General features: G+C 38.6%; 1 protein-coding gene across 1 annotated transcript; it reads right to left on the bottom strand.

Annotated features, from left to right (window-relative positions):
• Positions 1-230: 230 nt before the first annotated feature.
• Positions 231-21412, bottom strand: ano2a (anoctamin 2a). The gene is made up of 28 exons (XM_085412136.1): positions 21235-21412; positions 17263-17432; positions 16744-17067; positions 15568-15663; positions 15212-15384; positions 14920-14974; positions 14764-14815; positions 14611-14666; positions 14384-14431; positions 13941-14005; positions 13442-13576; positions 13170-13330; positions 12752-12834; positions 10994-11005; positions 10607-10681; positions 10453-10509; positions 9860-9934; positions 9467-9668; positions 8635-8746; positions 7878-7935; positions 7675-7775; positions 7429-7592; positions 7168-7320; positions 6907-6959; positions 4934-5112; positions 3178-3283; positions 1916-2501; positions 231-1802 (listed from the first exon to the last, which is right to left on the bottom strand). The coding sequence occupies exons 2-28, from the start codon at positions 17407-17409 to the stop codon at positions 1144-1146; spliced, it is 3987 nt and encodes a 1328-aa protein (XP_085268262.1). The 5' UTR covers positions 17410-17432; positions 21235-21412; the 3' UTR covers positions 231-1143.
• Between the last annotated feature and the right edge of the window lie 181 nt (positions 21413-21593).

Raw genomic sequence — 21593 nt, 5'->3', positions numbered from 1 at the left:
ATTTGTGTCTCCTCCCAGGAATAAAATCTTGTTAGGTCAACATGTAAACCATTATATGATTCATACAAAACTGTGCGAAAAGTCTTAAACACCCCTCACTTATTTACATTTTGCTTCTAAGGTGCCAGATTCTCTCATATTTCTTTAAAGAGGTCTTGAGCAATAGTTCTCCAGGTTTTCTTAAGTTGACTCTACAATAATAATAAAAAACAAAAACATTTTGGCATGGTGTGCACACACTGCCAGTGAAGTAAAAACACACCGCGAGGCACTATCAGTCATAGATTGGCCTCCCCAGAGCATTGAAGCAGTGTGGGATTATCTTACCAGAGAATGAAACACAAAGGACGCAAACATACAAAGGAGAGCTTTGGATGTCCTTCAGTTAGCCCGGAGAACTATTCCTGAAGACTACTTAAAGAAATTATAAAAAAGCTTGCCTTATAGAGCATAGGCTACGTTAAAGGCAGCCATAACAAATACTGACTTTAAAATCAGCTGCGATCAGTATAATATTTAAGTGTTTCCTGTCAATAATCAAAGCCCTTGTCCAAGGAAAAACAGCCTTGAGGTTACTACACAACTTTACAATGAAGAACAAACATGAAAAACATGGGGGTCTTTTATTATAAGTTCATGTGTTTATATATCAAAACATCTAAAGATAAACGTAAATCTAAAAGCACATGAGCTGATTCTAGCTGCAATGAATACAGTTTCATCTTCAGCTGGCCTACAAGGCAGCACTGCTGCATGTGTTGGACTGGAAGTAACAGAGGAGCATTGGCTACTGAGATGTGAGTGTAGGCAAAAAAGAACAGCCCAAAAATATACACAGAAATAAAACAGAATACGGTCCAGTGGTTTTTTTTTCACAGGTCATAGCAAGGAGACTTTCAGAGCAGTCTTTCTCTGAATTGCCCAGCACCCCCATTGTTAGGTTTAGCCCTAAACCACTGAGCAGTATAATGAGGAGTAACATGATAAAAAGGAGTTTCCATTTATGTTTCCTTTCACACCACAGGTATATGCAGTGGGGACTGAAGGGTGTGCCTCCAGGCACAGACAGGAGAAGGTTATCTGAATAGTCCTCTCCCTCCCTCCTCCACCCTCCTTCTCTTCCACTTCGCCTTGCAGCTCTCCTCATACTGGTCTGTTGCGCTTCAGTTCACTGGGGGAAGGCGGGATACGGTCTTCCAGCTTTGTAAAGCTGGTGGAATGGCTAGGCTTTTTAGAGTGCTCCTCAGGACCCTGTGCTCTTTGTCTTGGAGGCAGGGTTAAGCACCGGGCTTTGGCCCTGGAGCGTGGCTGTTGGGGTGGAGGGCCTTTCAGCACAAACAGTTCAGTTGAGGCTTTGTGCTGTTGGGCAAGTAGAGGCTGTGTAGATGATGCGGATGCCTGTGTGTGTGTGGGAGATAATGGGCTGGGCGAAGCTGATGATGAAGGGTCCAGGGAAACCAGGGGAATAAGTGTGGACTTCTGCTGGAACCTGGTGAGGCTGGTGGAGTGGCTGGGCCTTGGCAGGCTGTAGCAAGCCTCAGCCCCTCTGTGGCGAGAAGGCAGGGTGGAGCATCGGGCCTTGGCCTTTGAGCCTGGCTCTCTGGGAGGAGGTGCAATTAATGAGAAGCTCTTAGTTTCATCATCTGTTGTTGTAATCCCTTCCGTGGAGATCTTCAGACTCTGGGATGATCCTCTTTTACACGATGAATGTGACAGAGGTTCAGCATCTTTCTGGCATTCTTGTTTGGAGCCTGAGCGGGGAAGCTCCATATCTTTAATTGTGCCCGATGAGGGTTCTTCATCTATATAACAAAAAACAAAAAAATGAATTGTACGATGCAGACAATATGTTTCACAGACAAGATGAACAAAGAAAGAAGAACTTGTGCTCTGTTATTAAATTGTCTCCTCTTACCTAAGAGGCCCAGCTCACTCATGAAGACGTCCAGATCTACAGTAAAATTTTCATTCTCAACTTCCTTTGCTTCATCTTCATTTGTTCTCTGCCCTCCTTTCTCCTTTTCATCACTTTCCTCTTGCTCAAACTCTTCCTTTCCACCTTCTTCCTTCCCATCCTCCTCCTTAACATCTCCTTCTCCTTCCTTTTCTGTTCCTTCGGCCTCTCTGTTTTCCTCTTCACCTTCATCTCCTCGCTCTTCTAGACCATTTACTCCACCTTCTACCAATACATTTCCAATCTCTGGATCACTGTCACTATCTCTGCTCCTTGCATCCAAATTGATCTCAACCCCCACCACTTCCTCTTCCTCCACTTGTACTTCTTCTTGATTTTCTGGTGGTGCCTCCACCACAATGTCTATGTTGGTGGGGAAGTAGGGGGCTGAGGGTTTTGTGGAGTGAGTTTTGGCACGTGCTTCTTGGTCTTGAGTCAGCAGAAACTCCATCAGCAACATGTTCTCTTTCTTCAGCTGTTCCCGCAGAGATCGTGGTACATCTGGGATCATCCAGGCAACTAACATGCTGAGGAACATGGCAAGGTTCTGATAGAAAAAACAAGTAACAAGAGTTTAGATTTTTATTTTTAAAGAGGGTTAAATAGTTTTGAAAGCCAAAAATGTATTTGTTAAAATAATTTTTTTAAAGGTACCTATGGTAAATGGTAAATAGCCTGTATTTGTATAGCGCTTTACTTAGTCCCTAAAGACCCCAAAGCGCTTTACACTACATTCAGTCATTCACCCATTCACACACACATTCACACACTGGTGATGGCAAGCTACATTGTAGCCACAGCTGCCCTGGGGCGCACTGACAGAGGCGAGGCTGCCTATAGGTAAGAAAGCACTATTTTGCTGGATTAACACTGAATGCCATTAGGCAGTTTGCACACTCACTGAGATCACTTTTTATTATAAACAGATAAATATCAGATAAATAGGTCTGGTCACAGTGAAATAGAGGACATATTAATATAAATTATCCAACTTAATATCAAAGACAACACTACTGTCAGATAAAAACTATCAGCAAATATCAGAAGAGGAAAAGTTGGACTGGTGCATCTCTACTTATCTATACATTATATTAACATCCTTTGAGAAGTCACATATCAGCGGGATAGAAAGCTATTCATGGATTTAAGTAAAAACAGAGCTGGAGATATCCTTTCAGACTAAGTGTAGCATATGTCCTACTGTAGCTAAGTAATATTGATACCTGGAAGAAAATTACGAAGGCCAGTTTTGCAGCCAGGACAGACCAGTACTGTTTAGAGAAGGTGTATGAATCTGTTGCCCACGGAGGATCTCTGTAGTCTTTATACCTGACAGAAATATACACTGTGAGTATTAGCACAGAGAAACATGTGAGAGCACGGAAAAAAATACACACAAAAAAGCTAAAAGCTATCCAAGCCAAGATTTGACAATTTCTTAAAACTCATCCTTGCACACATTTACAGTAAAAAATAAAAACAATTCAAATCCTTTCAAATCTCAAAATTGATTCTTATACTTCTTTTTCTAACCTCTTATTAATTTCCACACAAATACTCCACAAAAAGTTTTATGAATGTTTTGTAAATGCACTAAAACAAAAGCCTGAAACGTCCCATTTTATATACATTAAGCATTCAGAAGTTTCTCTCAGTACTTGGTTAAAGCAGCTTTGGCAACAGTCACGGCCTTTCTTTGGAATGATCTTACAAGTTTGGCACATGATTGTTTTGGAAGCTTCGCCTATTCTTCTTGGCAGAACTGCCTGGTGTCACTGCACAGCCACGTTCCCGTCTCTCAGGTCTTGCCTGTGGTTGGGTCATTCTAGGCCGTGTTTTTGTGTTTGGGGTGGTTATTTGTCATCGGTTGCAAAAGACTTTCACTGAAAATTAACATTTTTTTCTGCAAGCATCTTTATCACTATCCCGTCTTGTCTTCCACGCCTTGTTGTAATAAAAACAAACAAAAAACAAAACATAAACATCCCCATTGCATTACGTTGTCACGAGTGCCTTAGTCTGTACAGACAGTGTTAATGAAGTCGGATCTATTTTCTCCAAACAAAACTATAAACTGCTTGATAAGAAACTGCTCCAAAACTTGCTACACTACCACGAGGGCCTGATTGGTGGACTGCTACACCAGTGATGGTCCCATCTCCACATAAGGATCTTTCATAGTGACCACTCGCTCTTTATTTAAATGTGTGAACAAGTCCACGAGGGGCTGGGAGACGATGCAGATATGCTCTCCCTGGCGCTGCGTGATTTTCTCTTAGGTGTTGAATTTCCATGCACAGCTTAAAAGACATGCATGTTAGGTTAAATGGTGATTCTAAACTGTCTGTCTGTTTCTATGTGTTGGCCATGTGATGAACTGCCAACCTAACCAGGATACACTCTGCCTCTCGCCAAATGACAAGTGAGATAGACTGAGAGAGGAATAATCCGTTAAGAAAACTGCTGGCTGTGTGGCTGAATGGATGGATGGAAATTTTGAAGCGGATACTGGATGGATATGAGCATGAATCACAGTATGTCCCTCAGCGTCTGCTCTGTGATAAGCCACTATCATACAGGATACGCTACGGTTTGGCCTTCAATCTGACATCCACCATCAACAGGAAGAATTTATATCGACAGGTGTGTGCCTTTTCATATAGGCTGTACCCAGTTAAGTTGCTGAAACATCTCATTAATTTTTAACAGGATGCGCCAGAGCTCAATTATAGCCCTGTAAGGTCTGAATACTGAAGTAAATTGTTATCTTTAATACATTTAACAATACCTTCAAAAAAAGTTTGCTTTGTAATTTTCAAGTATCCATGAAGACTGATGAAAAATGAATCTGACACATGACAAAATGTGGAAATCTTGAGGAAGTCTTTTTGTATATGTTCCAGGTAAAGCGCTAAGCTGCTGGACTAAAGGATTTAAAGAAAGTTCCAGGTAGGTCAAGGTTAATAGAGTGACTCTGACCTGCACATGGATACTCCAGTGATAAGGGTGGTGTTTGGCGCTGTGCCAGAGGGGAAGTTGCTGACATCGAAGTAGGACAGCGAGTGCTCCGTGTATCCGCTCATGGTGCCATTAGCGCTGTACATGTACTGGTAAACCATTCGTGGAACAAACTCTGATGTGAAGGAGATGACAAATGCCTAGAAAGACAAACAAGGGGTGAAAGTTACATTAGCAATAAATAACTTTATGGTCCAATAATAAGAATAACGTAACATTGGTAATACTGTCTACTTTTTTGTCTGTAGCTTTTAAAGAAATATTACACTTTAAAAATAATTTGGTGTTTTAATTAAATTTTTGATTTATGTCTGTGTTAAAATATTACAATATGTGATTTGAACAATTATACCTGAGCCATCAAATTGACAAGATTTGTCAAATATATTATTGTCAGGAAGGGTTTCTGGTGTAATCTGCCAAAACAAACACGTCGAGCTGTGGCATCCCTTTGAGAATAAATTAGCCGAAAGCAGTTTATATATAGATCCAAGCACCACAGATGAGTGCTCCACCACACAATAAAGGATAGTGGTAAGCAGCATGTTTTGTTTTAAAAAGTGGGGTTTTTTTTTCACCATTTAAAATGCAATAATATCTACATAACTATCAAACATACAATAAACGTGACATAACAAAATGAATTGTAGACAAAATCTAAAAACATATATATAAAGAAAGTATTATTCCCCTGATGTTTTCATATTAAAAAAGTGTATTATTTTGAAAGAAAAAATGATAGTGATGACATCACTCAATTCCCAGCATTTCCTCTGACATATTTACTGAATTGCTCACAATAAGACCAATGCCTCTTTTCATTTATAAGAACTTTTCTCTTTTATTTTATAATTTCATAAAAAAGGTTTAGTTTAAGATTTTACCTTACCTTTAGTGAATTGTAAGAAAAAGAACAAAATAAAAACTGATTAAATTAATGACTCCAATTTACAGAAAACATTTCTTTCTCATTATTAATCCTCCTTTTGTTTGGTATCTCCAAACTGAGTGGGGCTTTTTTTCCGATCACATCAAGCAAGGTGTTTAATATTTGATTTCGACACATTAGTAATTAGTAACTGTGTGGGTTAGGATATATAGGATTGCGTTATTATTCATTTTTAACTGTAACTCTAATATTTATATTGTTATTAGCAAATACACAAATAAACAAATGTCAAACAGCCACAAGCTGAACAAACCAAACTGTAAATAATAAAATGAAATCTTGTTTCCTTATCCTAAAGAGGCTGAGGAATAATATTTTGTAAAGCCTTTAAACTTGCCAAAAGAATATGGTAACACCAGTGACAAGATGAGTGACAAATAAAAAAGGAAATCAGTAGTTTTAAAAATTTAATTTGTTGCATGTCTGTTGTGAAATTTGTAGACCTCTAAAAGAGCCAACCAAAAAAGTCCCGACTATTTCAATTTGCAACTTACATTATATATTATATTATATATTATATTATATTGTATTATATTATATTATATTATATTATATTATATTATATTATATTATATGTTTAAAAGTACACTTTGTTACAACTGTTCCACATGTGTTTGCAGCATTTCTATGCTATGACACAGAAATGCTGCAAACCAGCATCAAAGTGAAAGGAGGAAGATTTTAAGTATACTGCAAATTCAAGTATATGAGCAATTAAAATAATTTAAAGCTGCATTAAATTTGCTTTTGAGCTCAGAGACCTGCAAATTGTGCCACACCTCTAGCTGCCATAGAGTGCCTTGTTACAATATTATGAATTTCAGTAAACAGAATTTAATTCGATGGACTGAACATTTGCATTTATTCAGCAAGGACATAGCAGCAGCATTAAGTTGCAGTTAAACTGGAGTTCCCTTCAGTATACACTTCTCTGCCAGAAGTCAAAGGTTATAGAGAGAAGACTCATACACGCACACACACTTACATTGGTGATGACAGAGAATTTGCTGATTCCACAAAGGATGTTGTACCAAATCCCTGGAGATAGCATGCACATGAAAAGAGACAAAGGGGAGGAAAGAAGTGTGTCAATCCATGTGTATCAATGTGTGTGGGCATGCGTGTATTCATGTAAAAGAAAGGAAAGAAAAAGAACTTGATTAGAAATTTAGGGATAGGGTTTTTTTTAGTGTCACATTCACACAGAGGAAGACAGAGAGGACATGAGCACATGTGAAATCTGTACCTATGTCTTTGCACCTCACAGCATCGGGACGCCGGATTTCGGTGACAAATTTTGCAGCGTCGAGGCGAATCTCGATGACATTGTTGAGCAGCGCAAACGCTGGTGCCAGCGGGAAGGAGGCCACAAACAGAGTCACAAACCCATACTGGATTACTGTATATGTCAAGACATGCACACATGGTTACATGTTAATGCAGGTTCGTTGCAGTATTGAATGATTTTGTGAATAAATATATATCCAAGGGACCAGAAGAGACTTACTCATTTCCATGTATTCTGGACTGACACCTTCAAACGGTTCGAGGGTGAAATCCTTGTCAAACTGCTGTTTCGGTCGCTTCTCCTCTGTTTCACTGTCCTCATCTTCTGCTCCTCTATTCTTTCCTTTTTGTTCCTGTATTGTTCTGTACATCTTTTTCAACTTACTGTAAAACAGAAAAGATATATTTACAGAGTCAAATTACAGATTCAAATTCTGTACATTAAGCAGTATCTGGGAACACTTACGGTACGAGTATCTCAAACACATTGTTTTGGATGAGTTGTTTTCCGAGCATGATCATGCTGAGCTGGATGCACAGCTCAATGAGGCAGCCAGGAGGGGCGCACTGTAGAAGGCAAAACACACATTTACATAAAAGACTACAGATCATTTATCTTACACGTACATACACAAAACAATAATCACTGATGTGTGTAGTGCAACAAACCTCCTCCATGCGATAGTCTCCAAAGACATAAACATAATCGCCAGGCCGCCCAGCAAACCTGTATGAGGAGAGGACCAAGTCACGTGATAAAGGAATGAAGACACACAGTGCAGAGTGAGTAGGACAAACTCATCTCAGCAAACTAATCATGGGGCAAAGAGTATGTTTGTGTGAGACAATATATATGAAATGTAGCATATGAAGAGGAAATATATTTAATTTGAATGCAATTTTCCATTCCTTTGCTAAGTAAATACATTAACCATATAGGAAGAGAAAGATTGTGTTGCCTTATGCAATTTCAACAGCTTAATTTCTATCATACTCTGTCACAGTCTGCATAACTATTGCCATTAAAACTGTATAAAAATGTATTCTTTCACCATTTTTTAACTAAACACTGGCATAAGTGAGATGACAAAAGATTGAAAGTGATAGTACTCCATTATGACTTTGTGGTCACTCGCATTTTTCCCTGTTGGCTGTATCTTGGGCAGCAAAAGACGGCAACAGGTTAACCTGCACTCGACCCATGATTACAGCCTTCCCTGTTTGCTTCACAGCCATTGGATACAAGCCAGACATTAGAAAAGTATCTCTCCTGCAGTGCTAATTTTAGAAAACTGGTGACAATCAAAATGGTTAATTATCTCTACCTGTGAGACGACAGACAAAGAATAAAAATGCTGTGTAGTCCCACATCAAATGGGACCCCAGGTCACTTTATGAGCTTGTGAAGAAAGACAAAAATACAGACCTGCCCTTGAAGAAGGCCACATAGAAAATTGGTGCAAAGGCGTTCATGGATTTGAGGAAGAAGGACTTGAATATTAGTCTCTCTTCAAACTCCTCCGTTGTCTTTGGAAGTTCTGTTGAGACATGACTTAATTCTATTAATTCCAATTACAACTTTAAACACATCACCTGCATCATCAGTTTCTTTATACTGGTTACGTTTCACTAACAATATCACCAAGACCTGTTGTACTAAAATACATGGTGAAGTATCTAATCGTGTTAGATGATACAGTTAGTTACATGAAAATTAAAACTCAAACAGCAGAAGGCTTAAAGACAGATCTTGTAAAACAGAGTGGACAATGTTAGAGCTGTCTCAACAACAGTGACACCGTTATAATCAGTAAAGATGTTTCTAGAATAGAATCACTGTGGCTTCGGGTGGTTTTCATCTCTGTGCTGTGTTGCCAGTTTTGTGTTCATACATATAAAGATAGATCACATGTGTGTCTTCACACCTCACCTGCTTAGGATGAGGTTATGTGCTGGAGTGTGAGACTGTAGCCTCAGGTTTATACTGTCAACTGATAATTTTGTGACAATGAGTTTCAGGTAACACAAAAGTAATGTAACAAGTACTGTAATGAATTACTTTCTCCAGGGAGTAATCAAGTAATATAAATTCAGGAAAATGCGGTAATGTGTAATGCCTTACTTTCTTGAGTAGTAAATTATGTTTGGTGGTGAGTGTCCAGTTTTATAACTTGTTTTACCTTCAAGATTTTACTGCTTTCTGTCTCCAATTTAAACAATTTCAATGATTAAACTTTCTAACAGCATTAAAAAAGTACCAAGCTCAGTTAGCCACACGGCGATCGCTCCGTAGACCTCTTCCAACACCAGAACAACCAGCATATTGAGGATGATGCCTGTGGTTGTGACTGTCATCCTAACGCTGGCCTTGGCCTCCGGATCAGGGTTCATGGACCACACACTCAGCATGCAGATGCGGTAAACTGCCACCCCGAACACCGCTGAGAAGGTGATGAATATCTGAAGACACAAAAAGTTTATAAAAACTTTAAAGTTTATATTAAAATATAAAAACCTTCTGATTACTGTTAAATACAAACAAATAAAAATACAAATAATGATAATAATAATAATAATCTCCCTTAAGAAATCAAATCAACAAAAAAGAAAGATAGAAATGTGAGAATAAGAAGAAAGTATGATTGCAGTACCAGCAGTAGTAAGGTGGATATATTGATGAGATAACCTGGCATGTGATCCTCTATGTCCAGTGACTCGGGCTCTTGCTGCCAAGAAAACATGCATATTATTTTTGTTCTCATCATCGGTATATGAGTTAGCACTGTGCATTAATGCACTGCACATGTTCTACACACACACATGCACACACGTTTTTGTTTCTGTCTGGCAGGTGCGTGTTTGCCATCTCAAAGGACAGAAATCCCCTCCCCTTCTTCCTCTGCTCCCTTTTCCCTCTCCAACAGTAATCTGGGCTAATCTCAGGCAGGTAAGCTGCTTTGGACTCAACCATCCACAGTAGGTGTAGGGGGGTTTATTATGAACCAACATAAAGTCATACACACACAGGTAGTCTATATTAAATCTACAATATATGAAAAACCCAGATAAACTGTAAGATTTGCTTTTCTGGCAGTAATTCACTTAACTTCATTGAGAATAAAGTAAATCGGGGAGTGACATTATCTGCTAGCAGTAATGAAAGAAGTTTAAATACAGCCCTGCCCTTTACCCCCAGCAGCTCTGTCCACAAAATGTCCTGTCACTCAGGGCAGTGTAGTGATACCTGGTAGGCCAGCATCTGGTCTGTTTCTCCATCTCTACCGTCCCCAGACTGAGTCATCTGCAACAGAGGAAAAAAGACACAGTGAGTGAGTGAAATCTGTGTCTTTTGTGTGGCAAGTTATAAAACTGAATGTGAATAAAAACACACATTATACCTTTTTTGCAGACTGTGCTTTCATCTTGGCTTTTTTCTCCTGCAGTGCTTCTTCATATTCAGGTCTCAGCTCCTCCTGCAGTACACACACACACACACACACACACACACACACACACACATTTAAAACACATGCACTAATGTCTGGCATCTGCCATTACAAAACCATTTATTTTGTGTGAATTATTTACACCTTTAATGTAAGTGATTTCAATCTGCAACTGTGACCATTAACTGAGTTTTTCAATTGCTGATGTTTAGTATTAAAATTCTTAACTGTAGATACACAACCCATTAAATGCCAACACATTAAAACATTAACAATGAATTTATTTCACAATGCATAAAAAATGGCTACAGAAACTTGCGGGTAAAGAAACCTGCCCACCTGGACTCGCTCCTTCGGGCAGGAGACAAAGTGACGAATGAAAGAGGCAGAGACAGATATGCACACACAGTTAGAAAGGGAAGAGAGAGAGTAAGAAAGATTAGCTGTTTTCATAAATGAATGCTGTTCATGAACTCTGTAACACACAACAGATAATTCTCTGTGTTATATATTTATTCAAAAATAGTTCATTTGAATAAGAATTTGGAAAAAAAAAAGATGGATGGACGGTTCTGGGGAGGGGCCACATGTCATTGCTATGAATTTCATGAATTTCAACTATTTCTAAGACACACTCATTGGCTAGTTTATTCAGTACACCTTGCTAGTCTCTGGTAAAGACCCACTTGAGCCTTAGACTTAACAAGATGACAGAAACCTTCCTGAGAGATTTTGGTCGATATCAACATGACAGCATCACACAAGTTGCTGCAGATTTGTCGGCTGCAAATTCAACATGGCAATCTCCCATCCCACCACATCCCAAAGGTCCCCAATTGAATTGAGATCTGGTGTCTGTGGAGACCATTTGAGCATAATGAACCCCTCGTGATGTTCAAAAAACCAGTATGAGATTATTTAAGCTGTGGGCCATGGCATGTTATTCTGGGGGAAGCAGCCATCAGAATAACATGGTCATAAAAGGATAGACTTATATTCAGGCAGGCTGTGGTGTTAAACAATGCTTAAGTGGTACTAAGGAGCTAAACGTGTTCCAAGAAGATATCACCTACATCATTAAACTGAACCGTTGACACAAGGCATGACAGAGTCTTTCTGTTGCTCATGTTTCAAAATCTGACCCTGCCATCCAAATGTTGCAGTAGATATGGACCATTTTTTTTTCTACTGTGCACCTTTGGTGAGCCCAGAGTAACTGCAGCCTCAGTTTGTAGTTCCCAGCTGACAGGAGTGGCAGCTATCCACTTCAAGGTTTGATGTGTTGTGCACTCAGAGATGCTCTTCTGCATTCCTTGGTTGTAACAAGTCGTGATTTGAGTTACTGTTGCCTTTCTGACCTCTGGCATCAGTATGGCATTTTCTGGATATTTCTCTTTTGGACTTTTGGATCCTTCTCTTTAAATTTTAGAAATGTTTGCGGGCGAAAATCCCAGTAAAAAACTAAAGTAAACAGTTTTTGATACTTGGACCTGGATCTTGGATCTGAGATCTATAACCATGACATGTTTAAAATCACTTTATTCCCCATTCTGTTTGAATTTTAGCAGAGCATGTTGCCTAACGTCTATATGTTTAAATGGATGGAGTGGATGAATGGAGCTGATGTTATGCGATTGGATAGCAGGAGTACCTAATGAAGTGGCTGGTCAGGGTACATTCTCATGTACGTCCGCTGGATAATCTCAAGCGAAGTTCAAACAGCTATAGTTGTTCTAGGCTGTGTCTGTGTATGTTATGACCCTGCTTTGTCATACTATCCAGGAAATACCCTTTAAGAACTCGCCAATCCCATTACCACACTTAACACCCTAAACACATGGATACATGGGTGCCTACAGGTATGTGTATGTAGGGGATGGGCGGTGTTCTGAAACAAATGATAATCTACAAGGTAAACCACAACTTATCCCTGCCGTCAAGTGTCAAGAGGTTAAAACTCTGGGCTTGACTTACATGGGTTATAAAAATAGAAAGTGAAAAAATAAAATTACGTAATAATTTGATTGATTTTCATTTTCAGTTATTAGAGCATAGTTTTTTTTTTAATTGTACAATATGCCAAATCTACTTCATTACCTCCTCATCCTCGAGGCTCGTCAGGTCCCACGTATGTTTCAGATACATCTGCCGCCTTTTCCAGTGCTCAAGAAACCATGCAGCTACAAAAAAATGAACATAAGGAATTCAGAGAAATTAAAAAAAATATAACGATTTAAAAAAAATTATTTGCATTCACTAGGTTAAAAAAAATCTATTTTGGCAGGAAATTTATTCACAAACATATCCTAAATGTGAATGTGTTCAGAAAATTAAATAAGCCTGTTTTTTTACAAAATAAGTAGCTTCATATCTTAAAATGTATATCTGGGTAAACTGAAAGTTGAATTAAGAAATCTAAGTGTTTATTAAATGTCTGTCTATCTACTGGAGTTGCTGTGTTAAAACTTACTGCGTATGCTGTAACAGGGATATGCATTAAAGTGTGTATAGTTACCCCACAGAGACATGAAAATAGCAAAGAGGACAGTGGCTCCATTGTCAAACAGGTATGAAGCTCGGGCCAATGAGCACACCGAACTCAGACGCCAGTAGTCGCACACGCCATCACAAAGTGGACACATGGTGATGTTCAAGCTGTCATTACACGTCTCCTGACTTAAATACACATGTTAAAACAGCACATGCATAATAACATTAACACTGTGTGTCAGTAATACACTTTTGATAAGCACAAACAGATTTGAAGACTAATTAGTATCTACCCACCTTGGCACATTGGTATCCACAGTAAGTATGCCGTATAGGAAGACAATGATGCCCAGTACTGAAGGAGGGATGAGGAGCTGAGTATAAACACCCAGCCATGCAAAATACAACCCAATCTGTTCTCCAAAGTACTTTCTGTAAACAAAGGAGCAACGTGCAGGCTATACATTTTTGTCAAGTGGAAATGTGAAGAGCCAAGGACATATGCTATTTTAGACTCAAGCGGTGTTCAATTTAAAAACACAAGAAAAAACTGATCTCACCTGAGAAACATTAGAAACCTTAACGTTTACTTGGCACATCTATGAACTTTATTATTAATAGTAGAATTAGTACTTTTAGTTTAAAACTTTGACTTGGCATCTCATCTATAATAATAATAATAATGATAATGGCAAGCCTTAAACACCTATATTGTTTCTTAAAGATCAGTATTAGTGGCTGTAATGAACAATACACTAAAAGCTAAAGCTATAGCTAGAAATTCATAGCTCAGTACCTGATAAGATCTACAGGCTGGTATTTATGCATGACTCCATAGTTAGCCCATTCTTCATGGAGGAGCTGAAAGATGCACAAGAACATGACAGAAAAGTTTATAACAGTTAATAACTAAAATGTCAGATGCAATGTTTTCAGGCCTTTCATTATAAATGTCAGACCTGTGGACCTCACCCAGGGTGTTGATAGTAAATAATCAAACTGTATTAAGATTTGATTATGTATGAAAGAACTCAAACTACTGGATCACATATAGATTTGTACATTGTATTATTTTTAAAATATGTTAGCGCCTAAGCGCTCTGAAGCTTGGTTAGCAACAGCAAAGATTTTATCCCTTAAATGAATGTATCACCTCCATCGACGTCATCAAGGATGTTCCAGAGGGAAAAAACATTTTGTCAACACATGCTTATCCACATCCAGTTAGAGAAAACTCACCTGTCTATCATTTCTCTGATCTTTCCGTCCTCTCCTTGTGAATGACCCCTAAAACAGAAAAAGTGATCAGCTCTTTATAAGACACATAGTTGTTTACTTTAAATCATATTAAATCCACAGGATTGAGTGAAGATGAGGTTTTTAGGAGTTGTACATTTTTTTGTTACTTATATACAGTAACTGAGCAGAACAAAAGCACTTCAAGCAGAGGTCTTCATTTTACTTACGTCATGCAGAGGGAAAGCAGCAACATAGACACCCCGAGCCAGTAAAGAGTTGATGCCTTACAACACAAGAAGGTAATGTAACACACAGGCAGTTTAGCTACGACTGTCAGCATGACTCTGAACAATATGAAACAGAAAAAAAGTAGATCTCACCGGTAGTTTGGCAAGAGTGTCTGCAAGTAGTACGTGAAATAATCTCAGCTACCTAGAAGCACACGTAACATAGTATAGAAATTTTAAGTGAGCTCATTTATATTTAAACTTTAGATTTCAGAATCTTTTTTTCATGACAAAAACTCCCGGACTCACTATTCTGCTCCGCGTCGCATTGTCAAACAGAGTCTCTGTTGACTTGATGTCATAGCTGTAGGGACAAAATAAATTAGAGTTAAAAATAAAGGCTGTTCTCAAAAGTTTTGCGAATGGCAAGTTCCTTTTTTGCGTGTTTCAGTGGCATACAAAGTTCTGAATTATCTTTATATTAAAATATAATACCTACTGAATACCACTTTGATTTTTCAGTCACCAATAAAACTATGTGTGTCCAAAGCTAAGATTGTCCTTATTATTCACCAGTAAGTGTGATCATCTATGTACTCACAGATGGAGTTTGTCTCTGATAAAAGGGTGTTTGAGGGTTTTAAAATTGACGCGTGTCTGGGAGTCCCTCTGGATGTCAAAATCGGGGACGTCCGGCTGAAATGGTGTGTTGATTTTAGTGGCAACAGAATCCCACATCCCAGCAATGCCTGTCCGTTTCCGCAATTCACATTTCTACAGAAAGACGACACACATGAAAAACATTTTGATCAAAGCTACTTGGTCATTTTCCACAGTTTTCCAAACTGCAAGTCCCCGAACCAAATTAAAAATCTCAAAAAAAAAGCTCAAAATGTACTAAATAAAACTGGAATTTCACTGACCAAGATATGTTACTGACTGCGTGAAACTGCTGACCTTTTTTACTGCGACTTTGATCTTCTGCAGCTCCGCTTCTCGGCTCAGTATTGACCATGGGATGTGCAGTCGAATAAACCCCATGCCGTTTGACCTCTGCACATCAGCACACATATTGCCAGAGAGAGTCATTAGAAATGTGAAGATGGCAAAAAATTACATTCATAACTAAAATATATGCTTCTCTAAACCTGTCAGGATGACACATTTGATTATATTTGATGAAGCTGTTTTGTAAGAAATCCCATTATCACAAATCCAGGACCACTCAATCCTGCAAAGTATGGAAAATTGCAGATAACTGTTGGGACGCTTTCCTGCAAATTGCAATGATGTACCCAATTATCGGTTCTGATAATACGAAATGTGGTCAGTTACTGAGCTTCTTGAGCTCTGTCTTCCTGTCTGCCAAAGCAATTACTGCAGTGACCACATTGCTAGGCAGGTACAGCATCACAAGCTCAAACATCACCTCCCAGATATGGCTATGTTGTGCATTTACAGCAGTAAATCCGTAACAGCCTTTTTCACATGTATCCTGAGCCTCAATGGGGACAAGTAATGAATATTGTAAAACATAATAATGTTATTGCTAGCTTTAATAACAAAAAACCTTTCGATGTTATAGCTAAGACATGATCAAGCACACTATTCCTTTACATATAAATACTTACTAGTCGCAGCCAAATACATGTATGTGGCAGCCAGCACACGCTTCACAGTATTAACTCACTGTTTAATAAGGTCCTATAATCTGGCCTTTGGCTTCGCCCTTACAATCAATGCTCTTAATCCCCATGTAAAACAGCAGCCAATTTAACCTACGAGCTCTGCACAATCAAATAGACAGACAGAAAAATCACACACTAAATGCATTTATGTGCAAAGACACAAATAGGATAGAAACAAACCCTTTGTACATTGTGTTCATGAAAAAACAAATCCGGCACTATTTTGTTGTTAGTTGTGTATTTTTTAATTTATTATTCAATCATACACCACTGAAATTAAGCATTCTATTGTGCAGACGAGGCTTCTAGCTTCAGCGGGCAGGCTTATGGTTTACCTGCTGGGCAGCTGTCCAATCATAGGATTTGTGGTCGAATCACTTAAGGGCAGTCCAAAGCTGTAAACAACAATATTCACTGTGAAAGCTCTGTAAAAGCACATACACACCTCCTTATCACGCTCAATCTGTAGCCCAGCCTCCAGCAGGCCTGCTTCAAACTCCTCCCTCATTAAAGCTTTTTCCTCCTCAGTAAGCTTAGACTCTTCCGCGTCTCCCGCATGAGCTCCCGGCTCCCCAGACTCTGCTTCCGCTTCCCATCGACCTTGTATCGAGATTGGCATTGGTATAGGTATCGGTAGACTCCCGTTAGATGAAAGGGAAAGACGCGACTTTGATGTTCTCCTTTTTTTGTATTTGTAGCAAAGCACGTAGTCCACTTTCCTCTTGCCATCAGCAAAAAAAAGCCCAGGGCCAAGCTCAATGCCAGACTCCTACCAAACCAGAAAACAAATATTATAATTTGGCTGAGTGATGAGATAAAGGCTGTGATTTTAGGGCGAATACTGTACAGGCAACGTGGCAACAGTTTAAATGTGACATCTCCAGAATAAGAAAGCAGAGCTGTAGGAGGAAAAGATGCGCTACAGACGTGGGATGTTAAAGCCAGCGTTCAGGTGCAACCATACCGGAGGTGGAGGCTCGTCATTGTCATCGAGGTTGACAGGGCCTCCATTGGCGGCGTCAAGTCCGAGCCCAGACAGTGATCGGGCCAATGAAATAAGCTTCTGTGAGTGAAAGGACGATGACTCACTCATTGCTGTGGTTAAGGGCATACATTCGTTTCCGTTTCATCCCTCTGTGGGCACATGAAAGAGAAAACAAGAGTTAAGTGTTGCCAAAGGCCTGCCAGGAGAATATTAATATATAACTTAATGCAACTGTTTTGTGCTCTCATTCCTGTAAGTAAAACTTATAAGTATAACTTATAAAGTGATGACATGTTATCTAACATTCATTAGACCTCCTAATTAAAAGAACAAGGAAGCGAGTCAAGGTTTATTTTAATTTACCTTTAATTATTATGTTTTTTTTAAATGCCCATTTAATTATATATCAAGTCAAGAAGACTTTTTTTTTGTCGACCTAACAATATACACTCATGTATACAATGGGATAAAAAATCATTATTGTATGGGAAAAAACAAATAATAAAACTGAGGCAAATGTTGTCTTCTCAGTCTTTTTGCAGAAAATATGAAATATTTAGATTGATCCTTAATTTAAGGTCAAATAATATATCTGAGAAAACAGTAGGGGCTCTTTCGGACTGACAGATAAACTCAAAGCCAAAATTAAGCTGTCTTGTCTCCCTTTTTTTTACTCAATTGAAGCTGTAGGCTCAGATTAAGCCCACACTGCAATCCAAGCAGCACAGGCTGCAATCTGTTGGGACAATTTGGTCGCTGAGCTCAGACTCTGGTGCTAAAGAATGAAGCGGCATCTCGAAAGACTGTGACTCACACTCTCGCTATTGCTGTGAATCCCTTGAATTCACAGAAATAAAATATGGAGTCATTTCTTTGGCTTGACTTGGAACTCTACATTAACTTTTCAGCACAATGTAGACTTTTACACAGCTCTTTTTGAGGCTTTTGGAAGGTTTTTTTTTTTTGAGTCTTTTTAGAGCAGATCAGGTGAGGCATAGCAAAGAGCAACAAAGTCAGCTATAAGAGTTAGACATTGTGATCACCAACCCAGGACAGTGAGGTTTGTGGCCCATGTGAAACCAAAAGGCGAATTTGACCTTTGCTTTGAGCACGTTTGTGCATACTAATGCACTGAAACAGGATCAGAGCTCGTAAGATTAAATACGTCAATTTCACTTTCATTATTATTGTTTTCTTCGAGCTTCAGTTATTCAAAAGATGTAACAGTCCATTTAGTTTTTCTTAAACGTAAATTGAAAAAACAAACACATTTTATAATAAACTATGACTAATATTTTAACAGCGGCTTTACATTTCACTCTGCACAGCCAAGAACAGCATCATCCTTTCATCTCTGTCTGATGAATTCTCCTAAAAAAAAGTGTTTAATAAGTATAATGCTTTCTGTTTTTATTCCTCCCTTCTATCCCCTCACAGGAAAATGTTTGAAAAAACTAGCATTGCTGAACATAGTAGTATAAGATCACATGTCAAAAAAACTGACAAAAAACAGTTACAGTCCATTTCGATGCAATATAATATTGTCCATGTGCTTTGAGATACTATTATATTTATGTTTCTGAAACTGATAAGAGGTTAAAACATGTCAAATCTGAAAAAATCTTTCTCTATTTAAAAACTTTTATGTTGTCACCAAAACATCTCAATATGTGTTTTGATTTGAAATCTTTATTCAGTCTGAGTGATTTTTTAAGCAATATGTAGTTTTTCCCCCCTGCATGATCAGTACAGTACATTTTCTTTATCACTATTTGTATATTGTCATATTTTTAATTATCATAGCATGTTTTTCAGTGTAATTTGCTTAGTTAGGGCTATAATTGATGTGCTACTGTATAAAGATGTACAATATAAAGAAAAAATTTTTTTTACTCAGATGCTACGCTAAAAAAATGTTTTGGGGGTCAGGGGATCTTCTTCTGTTTTTTCTGGAGTTTTGGTTGCCAACTGATGATGTTTTGTTATAATTCCTTTCATCTGTTGACCAATTAGAGCTTCAGAAAAACAATGCCAGCTATTTCTTTTCCTTGGAAAATTACCTGAAGGATTGAACACAACATTTTTAAAATTTAAATTTTTTAAATATTAAGATTACTTCTTGGAACCGAAAATGGTCACAATGTTTGCATCATGATTACACTTTGTATGTTGGTAAAATTGTATTAAAGTCCTACCAACCTAAAATACTAAGCCTCCAGTTACACAATTACACTAACAGCCAACAAACCAGCATGAGTACAACAAAAACGACAACAACTTCAACAGTCAATCCCCTTACACATATACACAAACATCCACGATAATCCCAGTTATCCAAGAGTCAGCAAACACAGCTTGACACACACTGGCAAGACATTGCAGGTAAAATTGCAGGTTACTTTCTTTTCTTCTGCATTTTTAGCACAAAGTAAACATTCAAAACAGATATTGATGTTCCTGTTTGACTACACATGGTCTATTGGACATTTATGATTGGTCTGTTTAATTATGTAATGTAGGTAGGGTGTTTTCGATTTCTCTCTAATAATTTTGCAAACGGGTCTGGTTTGTTGTTTTAATTTCATTTCCATTGGATGTTCCATATTTTGAGCCCTATTCAATTAGCTTATTAGTCATAGTGCCATTTCTTCTGTGGCTGAGATTCTTGCTAAAACTGTTCATATATAATAATATTTATGCACACTTTGCAGTTAACCGAATTAATCATGTCCCATTAACATACCACAGAGGTCCATCATTAATCTGCTGGAAATATTAAGCCTGGAGCTTGGGTGCTGGACCACATCTAAAACTCCTTTCTGTGTGACAATTAAGATTTAGATTCACACAGTTCTCCTCTTTCCTCTCGTAGATCCTGAAACCTTCCCCACACTTCTGTCATCATCTAAAGCCACCACTGACATCAGTTTCCCCCTCCCACAACACTCTTATAGATTTATGCCTCTTTCCAGCTATTAGGTCAAAACTAAGACCTCAGATCTAGAAAAACAAAAACAAAATACAACTGGATTAAAAAAAAAATTGGTCAAGAAGTTCTCTTCTAAGAGAATATTATTCCCCCAAATTATCCTTTTTGGATTTCATCTTTTAATCAATAAATTAGCATCTTAATGATAGTGTGGTGATTGCCCCTGACTACTAATATTCTCCTCATGTTTTATTTATTTGAATATTTTTTACTGACTTTTATCCCCCAAGTCTGTTTTATGACGTATTTGTCCTCCTTTCCTGGTAACTTTAAAGCAGGCACCGGAGGAGTGACAACAGAATTGCGTGTGTCTCAGCATGGGGCTTATAGGCCTGTAAGCTTGCTGACAGCTCAACCCGAGACGCCGGGGGTCAGATGTACCTGCACACTAACTTTAATGTGGCGCTGCTCTAATACTGTCTCTCCTGAAGCACCCACCCATCGCTAATTTCAAAGAACCGCTTGTTACTTTCCAGCACAACAACAGCAAGGAGAGCTCAAAATGACTTGCATCAAACTTTCACTCGAGCCTACAGACTATCATTGAAGCCTAAATCTAAATCAGCATAAAAACATCGACAAGAGACGTCATCAAATTATCTAATTTTCATTTTGACTAATTAATCCCTGGGCAGTTGCTTTGGTGATTCGATAAATATGTTTAATTGGATGCTCGTTGGCGCAACAGTTGTGCGCACGCAGATGGTGGTTTGGGGGAAAAAAACAGTCTCAGCACACTGACACGCACCACTACATCCATCGGGGGATTTCAACAGTAGCAGTAGCTCAAGTCATGGGTATTGTAAACACTTGCAAATAAATGAGTGGTAAAGTCCAAATGACCCTTATAAATCGGACACCATAGGATATACCTGTATATGCCTCAGTGCTGGATAGCAAAATGATGCGCGCTTTTTTTAAAATTTGCACTTCCGATGAAAGAAAGCGAAAAGAGGACTCACCAGTACTCGCGGAGGATCAGGTCTTCGCCAGGGAGATGATTGACAAGACGCGCGATTTGCACAGCCTGAGGGGCTGAGATGGTGGACAATCCGCGCGCGCTCCCGCAACCCCTGGCTTATTGCGCGAGCACAAGACGGCTAATTCCCTGACCGTTCCATACTGAACGGAAGGAAGGTGTGAAGCATATTACTGGATACAAGAGGGGTGTGTGAGTGTAGCTGTGTGTGTTTGTAAGCTAAGAGGGAAAGGGTTTACAAGTGACCCTTGAAACTGAACCTCGGCTACCCTCTGTAGGCTCTGAGACGACACTGAAAAAAATGTCAAAAATTATATAATGCCATATGTAGTAGTGATAATA

Source organism: Rhamphochromis longiceps, linkage group LG7 (genome assembly GCF_057381845.1).
Source record: "Rhamphochromis longiceps isolate RC_006_pf linkage group LG7, R_longiceps_female_GT1.1, whole genome shotgun sequence".
Taxonomy (NCBI): domain Eukaryota; kingdom Metazoa; phylum Chordata; class Actinopteri; order Cichliformes; family Cichlidae; genus Rhamphochromis; species Rhamphochromis longiceps.
The sequence above is the reverse complement of the archived record's forward strand: the minus strand, read 5'-3'. Positions and strand labels throughout refer to the sequence as shown.

Coding starts and splice junctions, on each gene's coding strand:
- ano2a (XM_085412136.1), bottom strand. CDS start 17,409: ATGCCCTTAACCACAGCAATGAGTGAGTCATCGTCCTTTCACTCACAG. Junction 15,664..16,743: donor AGATTGAGCGTGATAAGGAG/GTGTGTATGTGC, acceptor GCTGATGTGCAG/AGGTCAAACGGCATGGGGTT. Junction 7,776..7,877: donor GAGACTATCGCATGGAGGAG/GTTTGTTGCACT, acceptor TGCCTTCTACAG/TGCGCCCCTCCTGGCTGCCT.